Source organism: Parasteatoda tepidariorum, chromosome 12 (genome assembly GCF_982258835.1).
Source record: "Parasteatoda tepidariorum strain Cologne lab strain chromosome 12, Ptep-v5.0, whole genome shotgun sequence".
NCBI classification, from domain to species: Eukaryota; Metazoa; Arthropoda; class Arachnida; order Araneae; family Theridiidae; genus Parasteatoda; species Parasteatoda tepidariorum.
This window is the reverse complement of record NC_141766.1, coordinates 12,267,741-12,286,825: the sequence shown is the minus strand read 5'-3', so window position 1 is coordinate 12,286,825 and position 19,085 is coordinate 12,267,741. Positions and strand designations below refer to the sequence as shown.

Genomic DNA, 19,085 nt, shown 5'->3' with positions numbered 1-19,085 from the left:
TAAGTGCTCGAATGGCTAATTAGACAGGTTTAAAAAGCGAAATAACATAAATTTAGGAAAAATTATCTGAGAGTCGGTAAGTGTTTTCATATCTGATGTTGAGGAATGCTCATCAGCTAAAGATTATCAATTTTTTTTATACGCAAGACGAAGAGTCATAAAAAATAAAAGTTAACACATTTTATTACTTCATATTGTTTTTCAGTCATTTATATAAATAATGGGTAATAAAAGGGATGAGTTTGGAGCAGTTAATTATTAAACTATTATTTGGAACCGTTAATTATTTGGAATTAGTTAAATTGTATGAGAACGGATATAGTAAACTCCCGGTTAGAGTGAACCGAAATTTCGGTCCCTTTAAGGTTCACTATAGCGGGGTTTGACTGTATATATATATATATATATATATATATATATATATATATATATATATATATATATATATATATACGTTACGGTGAATGTTCGAAATATTTATTACATTCGATTTTATATGAATTTATTCGTGGATATAATTACATTTATTCGATATTTTAATACTTAATGACGATAGATCAGAAGAAACATCAGTGTTTGGAGTATCGGGCCATACATTTACATTTGCCCGGTATACATTTGCTCGGTATACCCTACACTGATGTTTTTTTAAGGTTAAGTGCCACTGTCCGGTATACCCTACACTGATGTTTCTTCTAATCTATCGTCAGTAAGTATTAAAATATAGAATAAATATATCAAATAAATATAATAATATCAACGAAGAAATTAATATAAAATTGGATGTAACAAATATTTCGGACATTCACCAAAGCGACTATGTGATTGTTGACATACACCGGTGAGGGTCCGAATGTAATGAAATATTCGATCTTTCACTGACGTATTTGGTGTTTGTAGACATTCATCGGTGAAAGTCAACAAATACCAATTTCGGTCAGTCGCCGTAACATATATATATATATATATATATTAAACTCAGCGGCGCGACAGCCCAAGAGAGCCAGGGCCTACTGTGCCCATCTCAGTTTTGACCTTGGGCTCTGGGGTGCAGGAGCAGATGCTCCGGTCAGGTGGTCAGCCGAACGCAGAACACCCAGTGTTTAGTTCCCAAGCATGCTTGGTACTCATTTATCGTCCCACTGAAGGGATGAAAGGCTGAGTCAACCTTGCCCGGCCCGAGGATCGAACCAGGGACCTGTGGCATGACAGCGCGAAGCGCTACCGCTCAGCCACCGGGCGTCATATATATATATATATATATATATATATATATATATATATATATATATATATATATATATATATATATATATATATATATATATATATATATATATATATATATATATATATATATATATGTGTGTGTGTGTGTGTGTGTGTGTGTGTGTGTGGGTTTAGGGCCCCCCCCCCGATTCTTGAGATAAGCTCATAACAATCCAAAAAATATTCAAGCATTTTATCATATTACAAGAAATTAGTGACCCTTTAAAGGGAAGAGACAGTAAACAAATGCAGATTTCATTTATAAGAAAGATTCTGAAAGGTTTATTAAAAAAACAAACAAACATGAGACTTCTTTGAATTGATATTATGTGAAAAGATATCGAAAAACCAGCTTGACTCATTCATGGTCATATTACTTCCGGATTTTTTTTCCTCGTAATTCTTCATTATCGTTTTGCTTCTTTTTTTTAGTCAAGTTTACATTTCAATCTCTCTTAATCTATTAGAGATACAGTAAGTAAGTATATACATTTGAAAAACTACCGAAATTTTCATTACTGCAGCACTCATAAATAGCCGATCATATCGCACACATAAATAACCTCATAATAGCCCAGCCTGATTCGCCCGATTTTTTTAAACCGGACAGTTAAAAAAATAATAAAAAGAGAGAACTTTTAAATCAATAAAGTTCCAAAATAAATAAAGAAAAATAATACCGTTTCTTAAGGAAAAGTAAGTTTTGAAGCAATGTTTTCTGAAAAACGAAGAGAGCGCATTTTCTCTGAACCACTGCGCACAATAGTTATAGTCTTTTCTTATTTTTAATGCAGAATAAAAATTTTAGAATAATTAAGATTTTTAAGTAAGAACAAGCAATCTTAAACAGAAAACAAAAACTTACAAAATTGTTTAAAATTTTAGTTCATTTTTAAAAAAGACCGTATGACATAAGGGTTGTATAGTATAATAAAATTATTTTAAGTTATTTTTTAACCAGAAATAAATTTTGCTAATCGAAGGTTTTCTCTATTTTAATAATTTTTACAGCAAAATTATTTACTGATTTTGCAAGAACTCCAACAATTGAAAGGAAAAGAAAATAATAATAATAACTCCCTATCTTTGGAATTTTAAAGGCAGTATTTGCAGTTTGTTGGCAACATTGTCACGAGATTGATCTTCACATTTGTGATTGATCCAGGACCGAAGTATTATTATTTTTAAAAAAATGTTTGCAAAAGGTATTTTTATTCCCATTTTTATCTGTAAGTAAACAAAAACAAATTTCAGATAATAAATTTTAAGTAAGAGCAAGACAGTTAAAGCTGTTAAGAATCGTTTTCTTTTTTCCCTTGGTTCTTTTTTGCAAATAAAATATTTTTTTTTTATCTGGGAATCGAAATTGGAACAAATTGTAATCGGAAATTGATGAGAACGAATGTTTCTTTCTTTTTAAAAAAAAAAAACTTCCTTTCGCTTCCGCTTGGTATCATATTTTTATTTTTAAGGGTTGAGTTGAAAGGATATGAATAAAAGTATTATTAACGGCACGTGATAATGTCTTCAGAGAATTAAAAAAACTCTATCATGATTAATATTCAGTGACCTTTAACGAGTTACCGAAGCAATCCCTTCATGAATTTCCTACTGCATTTATATTTAGGTTTTCATTTGATTAAATCACATAGTGTTATAAAATTTAAAGAGATTACTTGGAACTTGCTACCAAATAAAATTAGATTCCATTACTACTATAAAACATTTCTAAATACTTCTATGTAATTCATCTTTTTTTTCTTTCTAATTTATGTCTCTTTTTTTTTAGCAGGATCGAATAACTACTCTTTAATAAGATAAGAGAGGAAACACTTATGTGATTTATCTTCTTATTTATAGAACATCTCATTTATTACATCTAGTTATTTTGCCTTTTTTCATTTTGATGCTTACGATGAACTCATGAACATTTAAAGCCATTTAAAAGAAATGGGAGAGGGACATGGTTCCAGGATGTAGAACTACGGAGGGTCCGTGTTGAAATTTCTTATAATAAGTGTAGTGTTCATTTATTGATTAAAAAAAAAAAAAAAAAATGCAGAGTTCTTTTATATGTATTGAGAAAGTGATTAATAATATAATTTTCATCGGAAATAAACATTAATAAAACAAATAAAAGTTTTAGTACGTTTAGGAAAATAGATATTCCAAATATAAAAAATAAAATAAAAAAACTTTTTTTTGTGAAGATTTTTACAAAATATGAAATAAAAACTAACTGTGTTTTAAAGAAGGGTCCGCAATAAGTTTTGCCCTGAGACCATAATACCTTTGTCCATTTAATATCTCGCGATCAGTTATTTCAAGAATAGTGTTATTTGTATCTATATGGACTTAAACTAAATAGAACGAGCGAAAAATTTTGAAATTTGATTTCGTTTAAAAGAACAGTATTAAAAATACTAAGAAAAATAATAATACAATAGTATTTTATCATAACATGCATTCATATTTATTGCTTTTTTTATATCTAACGAAAAAGCATAACACATTTACAGAAAAAATACACAAAATTAAAAAATAAATGATTTAGATATTTAAATAAGTTTAAGGCAATCAATGTTCAACTCCTTTGCTTTGTAATTTTAGATTCAGTCTAGAAGATATTTAAATAAGATATTTAGATAAGATTTAGAAGATACTTAGATAAGATTTCACTTGAAAGGTAGTTTTTTAAAATTATACAACCGAGTTAAAGTACAATCAGGCAGATGGAAATTGTTTCGAACATAATACAGATTTAAATTGAAATTCATATTTGGGTATTAAATTTGTGAAGCAAAAAATTGTTTTTAAAACATGCATGCATACATTTTTTTGCTTCACAAATTTAATACCCAAACATGTTTAAGCTAGAACATAAAAGTAAGAATAATGGTTTAAGCTAGTTTTTTTATATTGCGCATGCACTAAAAAAATTTTAAAAAGTTTTTTCACAATTTTGTAATGAATTGTATTTGGCAATTAATAAAAAAAAAATTGATCTGAAAATCTTAAAAATTTAAAAAGTTTCAACAAATTTTCTAAGTAGTTTTCGTACTTTTTAAAAGAAAGCTAAAAACGATAAGGGGTTATCCACAAATTTCATCTTGTACTATTAAACAAGATTTATTAAAAATGAGATTGGCATATAAACATGTTTTCTTTCTCTATACCATCAAAGTTTTTTTCCGGACAATTATTGTAAAGTATTATCATTTGTTATTAAGTTTTGTCTTATGATACAGAATAAAATTTGTGAAATACCCACGATCGTTTTGAGCTTTCTTCAGAGAAGTACAAAAACTACTAAGAAAATTTACTTGAAACTTTTGAACATTTTTTAGGACATTCTAATCAAATTTTTTTATTAGTTGCCAAATAGGATTCACTACAAAATTATAATAAAACTGTTTAAAATATTTTCAGTGCATGCGTGTATAAAAGAACTAGCTTAAATACTCATAACTTGCACAGTTTTTAACGAATTTTCGCTACGTAGTTTCTAAATGTTTAATATTTTTCCAATCAAACATTAACATCCTAGGTTCACGCATTATTAGCATCTCAGCTTTTGAGCTTTCAAAGCAATAAATTTTGATGATTCCAAAAAGTTTATCATTTCACTTAAGGACAGATTTATCTGGGTATAAGCTTATTTGGGTCCTTTTTCAAATATTTGATTATTAAAAATAGAAGATTATTTTCAAAGAAAGTCTCAAATTATTTATAACAAAAATTGCTTAAAAAATAACTAAAAAAAATTTGACTCAAATCCCCCCCCCTTAAAATAGTAATAAAATTTTTGAAAAAATGGAGCCTTTAAAGGGTTGGAGCTCTGGGCATGTGCCCAATACCTTAAAATGACTCAGTCCATGATTTCAATAACTTGAGATTTTGTTTCTTAATAGAAAAATCTTTGAATTTGACCATTTAATAGTTTATCCGTGGAGAATTAAATGATTAAAGAAAGATGCAAAAGATCAAGATTAAACTTCAAGGTTTATAAACTCTTTTAGAACCAACTATTTCAATCATTAGAGTTTATTTATTTATTTTTGTTATGAATTCACCCAATCAAAAAATTTCTTAAACAATCAATTTTATGCAGAAAAAGCTTATGTAATGACTCACTTCCTTTTTACAGTTAAAACTGATGAAAAAGTCTTTCAATATTTTCTGATTTTTAATAAGATACTTATCATAAATCTAAAAACAAGCAACTGTATACTATTTAACTACCAAAGAAAAACTATTCATTGCAGAGTTTTATTGGCAAAATTTTGTCGGAAAAAAATAATTTATCTTAATTACCATACTTTTATATCTCAAATTATGATTGGTGGCAACCTTGTATTTTATGCGTATCGAAAAATACAGTCAAATAGAGTAAATTTCCATCAAAAGTTTATTTTTAAAAACTTAAACGAGGATCAAAAGCATAATTCTATAGGAAGAAGAAAAGCCTCTTAAAATTTTAATAATGTAATTGAACAGCTGTGATTTTTTCCCCCTTTTGACACAAATTTTTGTTTGAGGGGCAAAAGTAGAAGAACAACTAGATTATACGTGTGTCTCAAAATACACCCTTTTGTCGTTTTAAATTTTAACACTTTAGTTCCAATTTAAAATTAAAACGTATGCCAGTTTTGAGTTAAGAAAAAGCAGTGGCGCAAATAACACCCCCGTAAGCCCCTCGGAGGGGAAGGGGGGCTCACTATCCAGAAATAATATATTACATGCATATATTACGACAAAATTAAATATATATAACGACAAAATTATTATGCGTGAATTTCGAATTTTTGTTATCACTTTAAAAGCTCTTTATTTGAGTTCATTTCATGCTTAATCCACGTGACTTTTCGATCACGTTTTCGGAGGTTACTGTCGGATTTCCACGTCTTTCTTAAAATCAAGATCTTTTTAATACGATATTATAACGACTCGCGAATTTCGAACCGTGCAAATAATAATCACTAATAGGTAATAGTAATCCTAATTTTTCTATAGTTTGATTTCGGAACTACGCATTTCCATTAGGTTTTGAAAATACCGATTTTTTTTAAATATGTGTTAATACGACAGTTGAATCGTGCGTTTACACGTGCACTTATTCATGCCTATTTCACTGTAAATCTAAGAAATTTTTTTTTAAAAATTATTCTTTCAACAGTTGCTGCTAGGCTTTTAAACGGGGTTTCGAAAATCCTGATATTTTTAATCCGGTATTAAGCGACTTGCAATTTTCAAAAATCAGGCATTTTAATCAGTAACTTTGACGTGCTTGATTTCAGTCAAGTTCAACGTCCATCCATGTTAGTTTACATTCTTTTTTTAAAATTGCCATTATTTATTTTCCACGTTTTTTTCTTTCTTTTATTTTTGTCTCGATTTTTTAATACAACATTATTACAAAACGTGAAATTTGACGATGATTTTTTAACTGTTTACAATTTTTTTTGAGCTTGTTTCCAATTTTTGATAGCTTAAAACAGTAATTAAAAAAAACGTCTTAACATTTAACATTCATAAAATCTCTTACAATTCACTAAATATTTATGCCCTAAGGTTAAAATATATTGAACTTAATCCTAACTGAATGTTTGATCTTACTTTGAGCTATAATACATTTGTTTTATTTTAAATCATTTTAGACCCCTTACGATTTCTTTAATCAAAATATTTAATTTGCAGTTTTTTTTGATAAAAAGGAAATATTTTTATTTTGAAAAGTATCAGTTTGGTTTTCTTCAGTTTTTAAAGTCAACTTTTAAAAGAATTTAATTTTATTTACTACATATAATATAATATAAATACATTACTAAGTTAACTGATAAAAAGAATTATAATTATTTAAAAGAATTAAACTTAATGAAACTAAATCACTAAGTTCACAGATGAAAAGATTGTAGACTGATGTCTAAAACACTTATGCTTACATTAAAATGATCATATTTGCAGTCAACAAATATTCAAATACTTAGGCACTTAGCCCTTCATTCAAAAAAGTTACCTTACTACATGAATTTCTATAAAATTATTTTTATATTTTATAAGATATTTTTAAATTCACTTTATAAATAAAAATAACATTTAACTAAACTTGAAATAAAATTATTGTGAGATAGTGAGTTATTTTCTTGTATTATTAAGACAAATTTCATTTTAATGTTGTTATTCAGTAAGTGTATACAATATTCCAATTTAGTACTTTTTCTAAATACTGCCTTTGTATCACCATTATTAATTTATGTTAAAATAACCAAAATTAAAATCTATTAATTAAAATAAAATGAATGATTATAAATTCTCAAATGTCTCTTCATAGTGTTCTTGTCTCATATTTTAAAAATATTGGTCTAGATATGCTCACTGAGAAAAAAATATTGTGTAGGGGAACCCATTAGTAGCATTACAACTCCAAAACACAAACCTTTTTTTTTTTACACATATTGCAGTTTTATACTAGAAATACTTAGCTGCAAATAAAGTAAACTAAGTTTCATGTGAGTAAAGCTGTAAATAAAGGCATAACTAATTCTATAAGTAACACTTTGAAATTAATAAAGTGAAAGTAATTTTTTTAAAGAAAATGCAAATTGCTCATGAATGGGCATTGTGCATATTATATTAGATAAAAACCTAAACAATTAATATTTTTATGAGACTTTCTTTTTTCCTTTTCAGGAATATATTAATGATTGAATTTCTTAGCCTTTGAGAAAATATGTCGAATGAGGAAAACAATCACAAAATAAATGTTCAATGATAATGAACTCATGTTTGAACCAGCATTCTGTAACAACTTATTCGAAAGATTTAATGGTAAACACATTTGGAAAATTCTTAGTGAATTTTAATGCTTACATAACAAAAGGTCTTTTCTCAGAGTTAGAATGAACAGATTTATCCAATATAATAAAACAATAATTGAATTCCTAACGGGGGAAAAAAACTCATTAACAAACTAATGCTAACCATTTTTGTTAACTTTAACAACTATTTATTTAGGAAAAAAAAATTACAGCAGAACCATGTATGACCAAAAATTATTTTATTTTCGGAAAAAAAATATTTTTTTTAATATAGAAATATAAAAATACATAGCATGCTGCCTATAGCTCATAAATGCATAACATTAAACAATATTGTTTTCTTTAAAAAAATTAATGTATATATAATATCGTATATAATCTATTCAACAATGAAAATGTATGAGTATAAAATCAATGCATATTTTAATCTTCTTTGTCTTTGTTATCTCTCCAGATGCTATAAGTCAAAGCTGATGCCAATGTCACCCAGGCCCAATAAGGCAACATAAGATATGCAGCAGTTTTACTAATTGGATAAAAAGCATAAGTGCAAGCTCCAATGCTACCCCACAAGACAAGTATTTCAGCAAGAGCCTATGTTAAAATAAATGAATTGATTAATGTACAAAATGAAAATTACAGAAAAACATTTTGTGTTTTATATATAATAAATATCAAGCAAACAAAGCAACACTCCATAATTAACTTGCACAAGCGTCCAAGTATGATATCTGTGGTTCTCTGCAATGATCTGGTAGCATTAAATGCAATGTTGCATTTTTTTAAAGAAAAATAAAAGTAGAAAAAAATATAGTATAAACCTGTTAAAAAATATTTTCAATTTTATCTCAATTTTAAAATGTGATTAAAAATAAGATAATTTTAAAGCTTAACTTTTCACTATAGCAACATTAATTTATGATATATATGTAATCGATACACAAAACATTTCCATTAACGCAATACATTTACAATAGATATGCAATAGAATATCTGACATTTATACAAAAAATTAAAGGAATGTAGAATTTTTTAATTCAACAATAATTAGGGAAAAATAAAAAGAGTCTTGACATTTAAATGTTTGATACCTATGTAAAGAATTAATTATTTTCAAATTAATTAAACTCAAAGGAAAATATGTATAAATCCAAATTATTCAAAATAAGCAGTGTTAAAAAAATCATTGCAAATATTATTTAACTTAAATGCATCAAATTAGAATAGTTAGAAAAAAACAAATACTACATAAAAATTACTTAGTAATTTAAATAGTAAATTTGATGTTAGGATGACAATATAATAGATTTCAACTACACCAAAATTTGTAATTCTTTTACATTTAACTATTTATTTATTATATTTTATTATTTGATACTGTAGTTATATAGGATTAAAAAAGTTTTTCTAATGACCAGATTTATGATCCTTTAAAATGCATATACAGGGTATCTGTTACATTTTAGATTTTCAAATTCCTGACTTTCCATGACTAATTCCAAGAATTTTTCATGACTTAAAAAAGTTACTATTTTCTACGACAAAAAAACAATAAATTTAAAAAAGCATAATAACATTAATTGAAATGATAGGTATAACCAAAACTGTTATACTCTGTATCTTTACGTTTATAGATTCGAAATTAACAAAACTGAGTAAAGAAAGAGTTGAAGCAATAAAATAGCTGAAAAAAATACATAAGCAAATAATTTTTTTTAAATTTTTTATTTTTTTGCAGAATTATATTCCAAAGATACTTTTCTTGTTCATCGGAAAGGAAAGAAATACTCCTGATTTTTCTGTTCTCATTTCGGAATTAAAAAAAAATTAGCCAATAACTGACCTGCTTCAGAATTTGAAACTGATAAAATAAAATAAATAACTAAAATTCTGAAATCACATAAGTTTAAAAGATAATTTGCTCCAGAAATGTTTTTTTCTTTCATTTTTTGAAAGAACACCTTAATTTTTTAAAAAAAAACATGATAAAATATGACTGACTGATGATTTTGTTACAAATTCAGATATTCGAAAGACCATGAAATAAGGGGGGGGGGGGTAAGTTCCATTTTAAAAGTTAGATATTCTGCGACCTAAATCATGACTTTCCATGATTTTTTTTTAAAAAAAATAGTGAAAATCAAGAAAAATTCCGTTCACTACCGAAATTCATGACTTTCCATGATTTCTCATGACTATCCACGTGTGCAGATACCCTGCATATAGAACTCTACAGATTGCTTAAAAAGGAAAAAAAAAAGCTCTGTATCCAACATGTAGTAAAATTTTGAGACTAGGTTTAAAGAAGGTTTAAATTACTTAAACTGAATTAATAATCCAGAAATAAATTATTTTAATTTTTCTTAATAAAAAGCAGTTTTATGTATTGATTATTGATTCATGGAATCAGCAAAGAATGGAAGAATATTTAGGATAGTCAGAGTGAATACCATTAATAACCTTTTAACATTCTGTCCTTTTTATTGTTATTTTTTCTTTAGTTACTTAAGATTAGTAAAGTCCTGATTTCTATTCTATTAAACTCAGTTAAATTAATAAAAAATATAGTATAGAAATATATTTTAAGTTTATGACAAAATTTAACACTGTGGACAGTAGAAAGTTCTAAAGGATTTATTATTAGTTTGAACTTCCCCATTTTTTGAATAAACAGAGTTTAAACCTTTTAAAAAATCAGTAGAATGTAGAGGCTAATCACAAAAAACCGTTAAGTACTTTTACTTTCATTATACTAACCATTAACAGAATAAAATCTAGATAAACTGATCAAACTATGCTATAAACTAAGCCTGATGCAGAAAAAAAGTAAGATGACTGGAGATCCACATATATCTAAGCAAGGTACATCTTTTAATGGAAAGATTTAAAAAGAGCCTACTGATTATTATCTAACAACAGAGTATATGTCCAAGCTATTACAGTTAATGTGCTGAACCTTTAAAAATGACAAAAATAAATAAGTAATACTGATTTTCAAGAAAAGTAGTATATAAAAAAATATTCAGGGATGCAAGATTCACAAGATTTGCTTCATATCATAAATAACTCAGTTGTCTTTTAGATTATATATAATTCCAGGCACAGTATAAACTTTTATACAGACTTTATTTACAATATTTTAAAATTATAGAATAAAATTATCCTTGCAGGGATGAACATGGAAAAATACAGGAGTGCCACTCTTGGCGATCAAATATCATTCTTGAATATTTCAATAAGCGTGATGTAAATGACAATATTTCTACCATTAATATGAAGAAAAAAAACTTACATAACATTTAACTAATTCAGAATAGCAATAAAATAAAAGTAAATAAAATAAATTAATGTGATTCTAAGGATTTACAGTAAGTAGCTTTAATTTCCTTATAATATTAAGCAATTACTTACAACTATGAGTATTATAGATTCTTTAACATACACAAAGTACCATAAACAATATAAATTCACCACAATATAATATATAAATATTACCACAAAATGCTCTTTAAATAAGGACCCACTACATAGAAACCAGTGTTCAAATAGTATTTTATTCCTTCAGAAAAAAAATTTCTTTGAAACACATTCAGTTTTTTATTAGCTTTTTTTTTTTTTAAACTTCTTTCCCTTTTAAGGAAGATGAAGCTTTTGTTTTGGCAATCAGTTTTCATTGTAACACTTTCTACATTAGCCTCTGTAAGCTCAACACATAGTGGATCCATTTTATTTTCAGGGAACACAACTTTTGATTCCAGTTCTTTAGATCTCTAAACAGAAGGCTTCTTAAAAGAACTTGATATTATTTAATAAAATCAAATAACTCATTGTGTATTCAATGGAGAATTGGTTCATCACGTTTGAAAACCTTGCTAACTTATTAAAAGAAGATAAAATTCTACAATAAAAATGTAAGAAACAAAAAATTTGTGTAGGGGAAACCTACCAGTAGCATTACAACTCCAAAACAAAACAGGTAATTTTATTTACAGGCATTGCAATTTCATACTAGAAATACTTTGCTGCAAATAAATGCATAACTCTATAAGTAAGAGTTTGAAATTAAAAAAGTGGAAATAATTTTTTTTTTACAGACAATGCATATCACTCATGAATGGGCATTGAGCACAGTCCCCTTATATTAGAGAAAAACCTAAACAATGAATATTTTTATCTGAGACTTTTTTTGTTTTAAGGAAATTTTCATCAAACTTTTCATTCCAATCAAACAAAAATAATAAATTCATCTTTTCTAGATTGATTAGCATTCGATTTCTTTTGTTTTTTGATAGATAGTTGAATGTCTTCTATTGATAACGTTTGACTTTCAGTTTCAGAAGCTAATTAAAACTGAATTTCTTTTCTTCTTTCTCCAAATGAAAACTTGCAGCATAAAATATCAACAATGGATCCTTTATACAAACAAGTTTATCACAAGTTGTCAGCATTTGCAAAAATCTATTGTCAATTAAAATTAAGCAAAGAATTTGCAAATCAGTTTTGAAATTTAATAACTGTTGAAGCTCAGCAAACAAGCATTCAGCTTTTGGTGATGTTATAAAATACATTATTTGAGATTTCTTCACCAATTACTCAAAAAAAAAAAAAAAAAAAAAAAGAACAGAAGAAAATCTTAGCAGCATTGAAAAATTTATGTACTAGATCCCCATCTGTTTTAAACAAATGTTCATTTTTTTTTTCTGATGAGCTTTTCAACCCAATTCTTATAGCCTCCCATTGTCAAAAAGGAAGAAAAAAATCTCTCTGGAAGAAGCAATACTTTCTTTCTTTGATCCTAGATGGGCTGTTGTTACCTTATCGAGTTACTGTTGCTAACTGAACCTTTTTCTAAGAGCCATTCTCATCACATTTTTTTTTTACTCCAAAATTGTATGTTGGTTTATCAGAGTCAATATATTCCAATTTATTTTATTTTATAACTGTTATTGAACAGTCAACCCCAATTTTGAGTTTATGACTACTAATGTCAACTCTGTAGCCTTGTAATTTTGAGCCCAATCCAGAAGTCAATGGAACTCCTGGATCAAGTATTGAGTGAAATTTTTCTTTATGGAGAACTATTTGATGGAATTAACCCTCATTTGCATTACATGGAGAGGAAAACCATGAGAACCTCTCAGGGTAATCTTGAAAAGAAGGGGACTCTAACCCATGATCCGTCTACCACTGAAGATATTTTACGCCAGCACTGTGGGTCGGTGCGAGCCTGGTGCGGAATTCAGTCATTGCTGGGATTCGAACCCAGTTCATCTCATTGAGAGGCAAGCACTCTATCCCACAAGCCACCACGGCTCCAATATATTCCATTGTAAAAATAACAAACTTTAACATATGGTATAATGTTAACAAAGTTACTGAAAATATATGACGCAAAGTAAACAATTCATGATCCACCAATCAAAGCCAGATTTAACTTCCCATTAAGCAGATAACAAAATTTGTTCTCTTGGTCGATGCCAGATTCAGCATTTCTCCGTAGAAAGAATTTATCTTATGCTTCACAATGAAAATGAAAAGCCAATTCGCTATTGTTTCACTACTTGACTTTACCTTATTTCGTGACTTATCACCTCATTTGTGCTTCAGTAAATAATTTAATTAAAAATTCTAGAAATAAATAAATGGAAAATTTTTTATTCCTGAAGTAATTACTGCAAGAAAAAAAAAATAAAAGCCTTTTTGCGATTTTTTTTTTTTTTTTTTTTAAATTGAATTCTTGGAATTATGATATTTTTAACAAGATGGAATTCCGTCTCCAGAATGGCCTCTTTGAGAAAATATAACTTTCTGGAAATTCATAAAAAGTTGATTATTTTTCATGATGAAAATATATTTTGTAAAACAAAAAATAGAAGTAACAATCTTTAAAAGGTTATAAAACATCAACAACAAAAGGTCATTAACAATCAATAAATTCAGAATATCACTGGGGTAAAGCTAACAAATCATATCATTTAATATAGAGAGAAAAACTTTAAAATTAAATTTGCTCTTACCAATCCTTTTTTATGAAATTTAAAAAATATTTGGGGCCATGCCAAATTCAAAGCAAGGTTTGAACCATATAGTATCAGAGGTAGTTTAGCTTCCCCATTAAATCCACCACCTTCCTTCCAAACTAAGTATGAAGCATATCCCATTCCACTATATAATGTAGTCCACATTGGTGCAAATACATAATTTGGAACTCTCCAAGATGGGTGCTTCAGAGTCTAAAATATAAAGGAAAGTAAAAAATGAAATTAGTGGTAATAATAAACTGATACTGAATATATGGAACAAGTTTTTCAAAGACAAATAACTTTTTATTGAGTAAAAAAAATGCTTCAATACTTAAATTTAACTAAAGCTTTTTTAAGATATTCCAATAACAATTGAATAGGCTAGTAAACTATGCTATTTCTGCATCAAATTTTTCAACTAAAATATATAGCTACCATTAATGTAAAAGTTATCTTTCATGTGACTAAAATTTATTAAAATTCAGCAATTTTTAATTGTTTAAACTTCTGATATTTTATGTACTATAAATCAAGCATGGTGAACTTTATTTTTGTGCAAGGACCTCAAGTTTCAAACAAAAAAATAAAACTTGGTTCAAAATTTTAAAATTTTTTTACGAAGTACTTGTTGATTAATAAAGAGTCAGAAAATTTCTTCGGGACTTCTCATCTTCATTACCCATGATAAAAAAAAAAGTTCTCTAGTTTTAGAAAAAGAAAAAGTAAGTTCAAGAAAAAGTGCGGACGCAAGTTTTAGATATTTTTGAAAAAATTATTTTAAAATTTTCTTCAGGCTTTACCTTATTACTAAAGAAGTAACAAACGTAACTTGATTACTTTAGTTTTAAAAATGAAAGTAAGCAGTACAAAACTTGGAAGAAAAAAAAAGAAGACAGAAACTTTTCGCCGGCGGAAATTTCAGTAAAGTTATTTCCTACAGCTTTTTTGGATGCATTGAATATGATAGCGCAATTTAGAAAAATATTTCTGATAACATTCAAATTATATATTTTGTATTGATTGAAAAAAGAGACAAATACATATATATATATATAAATATATATATAAATAAGCAGTTTTATATATAATAAAAAATAAGGTATTTGATAGTTTAAATAGCCATGAGTCTATAGACATGGAAAAAAAAAATAAGAGTTGTCCTCGCAAAATATATAAATTATATAAATATTTATACATAAATTTGTTTCATTTTATAAATAATATTTTATTACATTAAAAATATAAAATAATATTGTTGATTAACACTAATCTCTAATTATTCTCGTTCATCAAATGAAATTTTAATTTTTTATCAATTAGAATAATTTTAACTTACTTCATACCAAGTTTTCACATCCTTACGAGTCGTAAAAGCAGTTAGTATGCCCCCAAGATTAGGAAGAAGGATTGCTCCAGCTATAGGTGTATATTTTTCCATGCCTAGAAGAAAAGTTAACAAAACGTTAATTAATAGATCACATAAAGAACAGAGCGTAAAATATTAAACTTAACACTTTAATAACTTTCTAAAGATTTTAAATTTCATGTATTAGATGGCCACTAAATGCTTTAAGAGATTAAACTTAACTATGCTATTTAGTTTCAGTAAATGATATTGTCAGCAATGAAATCACACACAAAACATACTTTCTATGATTAAATATAATTTTCTTTTTTAATAGATTTGAATTACTGACCCTAAAATTTCAAAATATGGTGAGTAGTTATAATTCAAATCGGGAAAATGCTGTTTTACTAGTTGAGACAGAAGAAAAATGTAGACCTATAACTTTTGTTTTTAGCATTTTTCACTCTATTTCTAAAACTACTTATGAGAATCAAAAAATCATGTCCAATTATAAAACCATTTAAAGATCATTTTAAATTATTTATGACGGTAAAGTATTAGTAAAGAATCAAAACACAAAAAAATAAGGTAGGTTTTTCATAGAAAGCAGGTTGTAATATTTCATTTTTAATATTATCATTTAAAATATTGTCTTCACAAATTCAATACCATATTTTAAGAATCTTTCAAACACTTAAAACAACAAATCAGTATATGAAAAATCTTATCATTAGATCAAAACTTATTTAGGTGTTATTTTTATTTTGTACTCTGTACAAAGCAGTATCATAAATTGCAAATAATAAAAGGGATGCATATATAGGTATAGTATATTGTATACACTTTAAGGAAAATGAGTTTAAATATGTCCATCACATGAATATAATTTCAGAGTTCTCCCTAGAAATAAAAAAGAGCAGGGTACAGCCTCTCAAAAAAGAGCACTATAAGTTTTGAAACAACAGTCATTCAACACTGTAAAAAATTTTCAAAATGCATAATATGTAATAACTGAATTTGATCTCAACAATTTTTAAATTACCCTCTTATACTATTTTATATGTATAATTCAATAAATAATTCTCTAATAATCAGAATAAGAGAAAAATTTGTAGTTTATGAAAATAATTAAAGGCATGCTAAAGATAACTTCTGGACATAAAATTTTTTTTCAAGAAAGTAAACAAAAAAAAAAAATTATTAACTTATAAACAACTTGAAAGATTTTCATCAAATTTGAACTGAAAATTATGAGAAAATGAACCTTTAAAGTTGCATATATTTATTTATTTTTGTTAAAAAGTTACTCTGAAAATTTCAAAAATTATTAATATTCCCTCCTTGAAAAAAGAGATGCTTATAAAAATTTAACAAGTTAAGAATAATCCTAACGAAGCAAATGTTTGTCATAATAATTAGAATTAAACCTTTAAACACAGACAAATTTAACTGTTTTGAATTATTATTCAAACAATGAATTAGCTTTTTAAAAAAAGGAATACAACTAAAAAGGCCATGATTTTAGGGGATGGGGGCTTATTTTTACAAAAAGGATGCATTTACAGGGATTGGATCAAAGAGCTGGCAGGGATGACCGTCCTTCTAAAAACACTTAGCGAGAACACTGTAATTTGTCTAATTTATGAAGTAAAATCTTAAATTTTATTTTAATTACTCTTGCATTTATTAAAGAGTTAAAAAAATTTGATTGTATGAATTAAAACTTTATTACCATAAAGTAAAAAATAACAATATTTTCCAAACTTAAAATTTTTTAAACATTTATGCTATTTATTACTATTTTTTTACATAAAAAAATATGTAGCATAATACTTTTTAACAGAGGTACATAAAATATTTAGTTTAATATAGTATAGTGTATTATTTAAATTGAAGAGCAATTTTAGATATCACTATTAGGGGGAAAATGAAATAAAAAACTATGAAGAGGGTATGAAACCTATGTCGCATGTTTTAATATATGGTTTTGAATTTTTTAAATCAATAAAATTGAGTTATCTAATAGTATGAAAACTAAAACCATTTTCATTTCTAAAATATGTAGAATAGAATGCAGCAGGAGCAATTAACAACTAAAAGTTAAGAGTACTGATTATCCCAAGGAACAATCTTAAACGAGGAAAAATTTATTAAAAATCAAAAATATAATTTAGTAATTATAAGTACTTTCACGGGAAAACAATTTGAACTTAAAAAGTTAAAAATTATAAGCAAATGAAGACAGCAGTTTAAGGCAATCAATGGTCTTCTACAGAGTTCGAAAGGTTAACCAGGTTATCCACTCCCTGTTGCGTAATCAATAGTTCAAAAACTTTTTTGTTTCCAATGAACACTAACTGCTTAAAAATAGAAAGAAATAATTCTAAGTCAGCTAAAAATCTAAACACAAAAAATATTACTACACAATATCACATGATAACGAAAACGTACTTTCAATTTTTCTTTAAACACTTTTACCTCGTTGATTTTTAATTTTTACCGTTTTTAGTTTCGGGATGCAACAGATTCGGGAAATTTTTAAACTTCCGATTAACTATCTCTGTTCTCTTGAAATCAACGTGCATACTGTCTTAACAGCCAACCAATTTCGAGATCAATCGCATTGACACGGCAAGCACATTCGGGAAGACTTTTGAGCATCTGCATCTGTTGGTGCTTTTACATTTAACGTACAATTTGTAAGTTAAAATTTAAAATATATTAGTCGAGTAAGTTCTTTAAAAAATTAATGTATTAATTCGCGATCGCAGCGCTCGAATACGCCATCTGGGGAGAAGACCGGTTCCATGTCTTGACCTTTTCCCGTTCCTTCTCCTCTTTTTCTTAGGGGGCCTCCCTGGCCGAGCGGTATCGTCGGTCCAAACGCTCTGTTAAGCGTGGAGGTAGCGGGTTCGAATCCCGCCGTAACCCTGGATGTATTCTTTGTGATGTCTTTCTCTGAATTGTTCTATCTGTATTTTCTACTTGACAATGACTTATAAGCCTATATTGAGCACACAAGTCAGCAAATGTATGTAATTTCAATAAAATAAATAAATAAATAAATAAACTTCTTCTTAGTTGTGTAAGAATACACTGGGATATTTTCCCCTTTCTTAATATATTTCGGATTTAATGGTCGAAAAATATTTTTTTAACTGTCCAAGATGCTTACTTTTAGAACTGTGTTCAACGTGGCTTTCAGTTCCATGCAGTTTTTTAACTTAAAAGTTTTTATTCTATTTTAAAATCAAGACAAAAAAGTACTTTAACTTACTTACTTCTCCTCCTATGACTCTCCCATAGATATAAAGGCAGAAAGATCAATCACTCGACCAAACGGACGTCACGGTGAACGTTGACATCACTGGTCTAGTAACTAGTTTGTACTCTATATCCACGCCCTCTAGTGAACTGCGGTGCTTGTTTATTGCAGCTGTACATAATTTGTTCTTTTTTAATTTGATTTTTATAAGTTGTAATGATTAATAATAATTGATAACATTCAGTCTCTTTGCCAGAAAAATCTGAAATTCGCAAATTTTATGACACATTTTTTTTCCAGATTTTTTTAAAGATTTATAATTCGTAAATCTTAAAATTAAAAAAAAAAAAACTAATATGTTT

At 27.1% G+C, this 19,085-nt stretch overlaps 1 protein-coding gene and 1 long non-coding RNA gene across 3 annotated transcripts; one reads left to right on the top strand and one right to left on the bottom strand.

Annotated features, from left to right (window-relative positions):
* Positions 1–2,375: 2,375 nt before the first annotated feature.
* On the top strand, positions 2,376–8,907 carry LOC139427229 (uncharacterized). Its single transcript, XR_011638367.2, has 2 exons — positions 2,376–2,498; positions 8,542–8,907. It is a non-coding gene; the product is annotated as an uncharacterized LOC139427229 (long non-coding RNA).
* Positions 8,310–18,140, bottom strand: LOC107437404 (translocator protein). 2 transcript variants are annotated; one of them, XM_016049402.4, is made up of 4 exons: positions 17,910–18,140; positions 15,447–15,550; positions 14,105–14,320; positions 8,310–8,681 (listed from the first exon to the last, which is right to left on the bottom strand). In XM_016049402.4, exons 2-4 carry the CDS (start codon positions 15,546–15,548, stop codon positions 8,511–8,513), a joined length of 489 nt encoding a protein of 162 aa, XP_015904888.1. In that variant the 5' UTR covers positions 15,549–15,550; positions 17,910–18,140; the 3' UTR covers positions 8,310–8,510. The 2 variants fall into 2 exon arrangements, with proteins under 2 accessions (XP_015904888.1, XP_015904889.1); XM_016049403.4 differs by having other exon boundaries at positions 17,646–18,072.
* Positions 18,141–19,085: the final 945 nt, after the last annotated feature.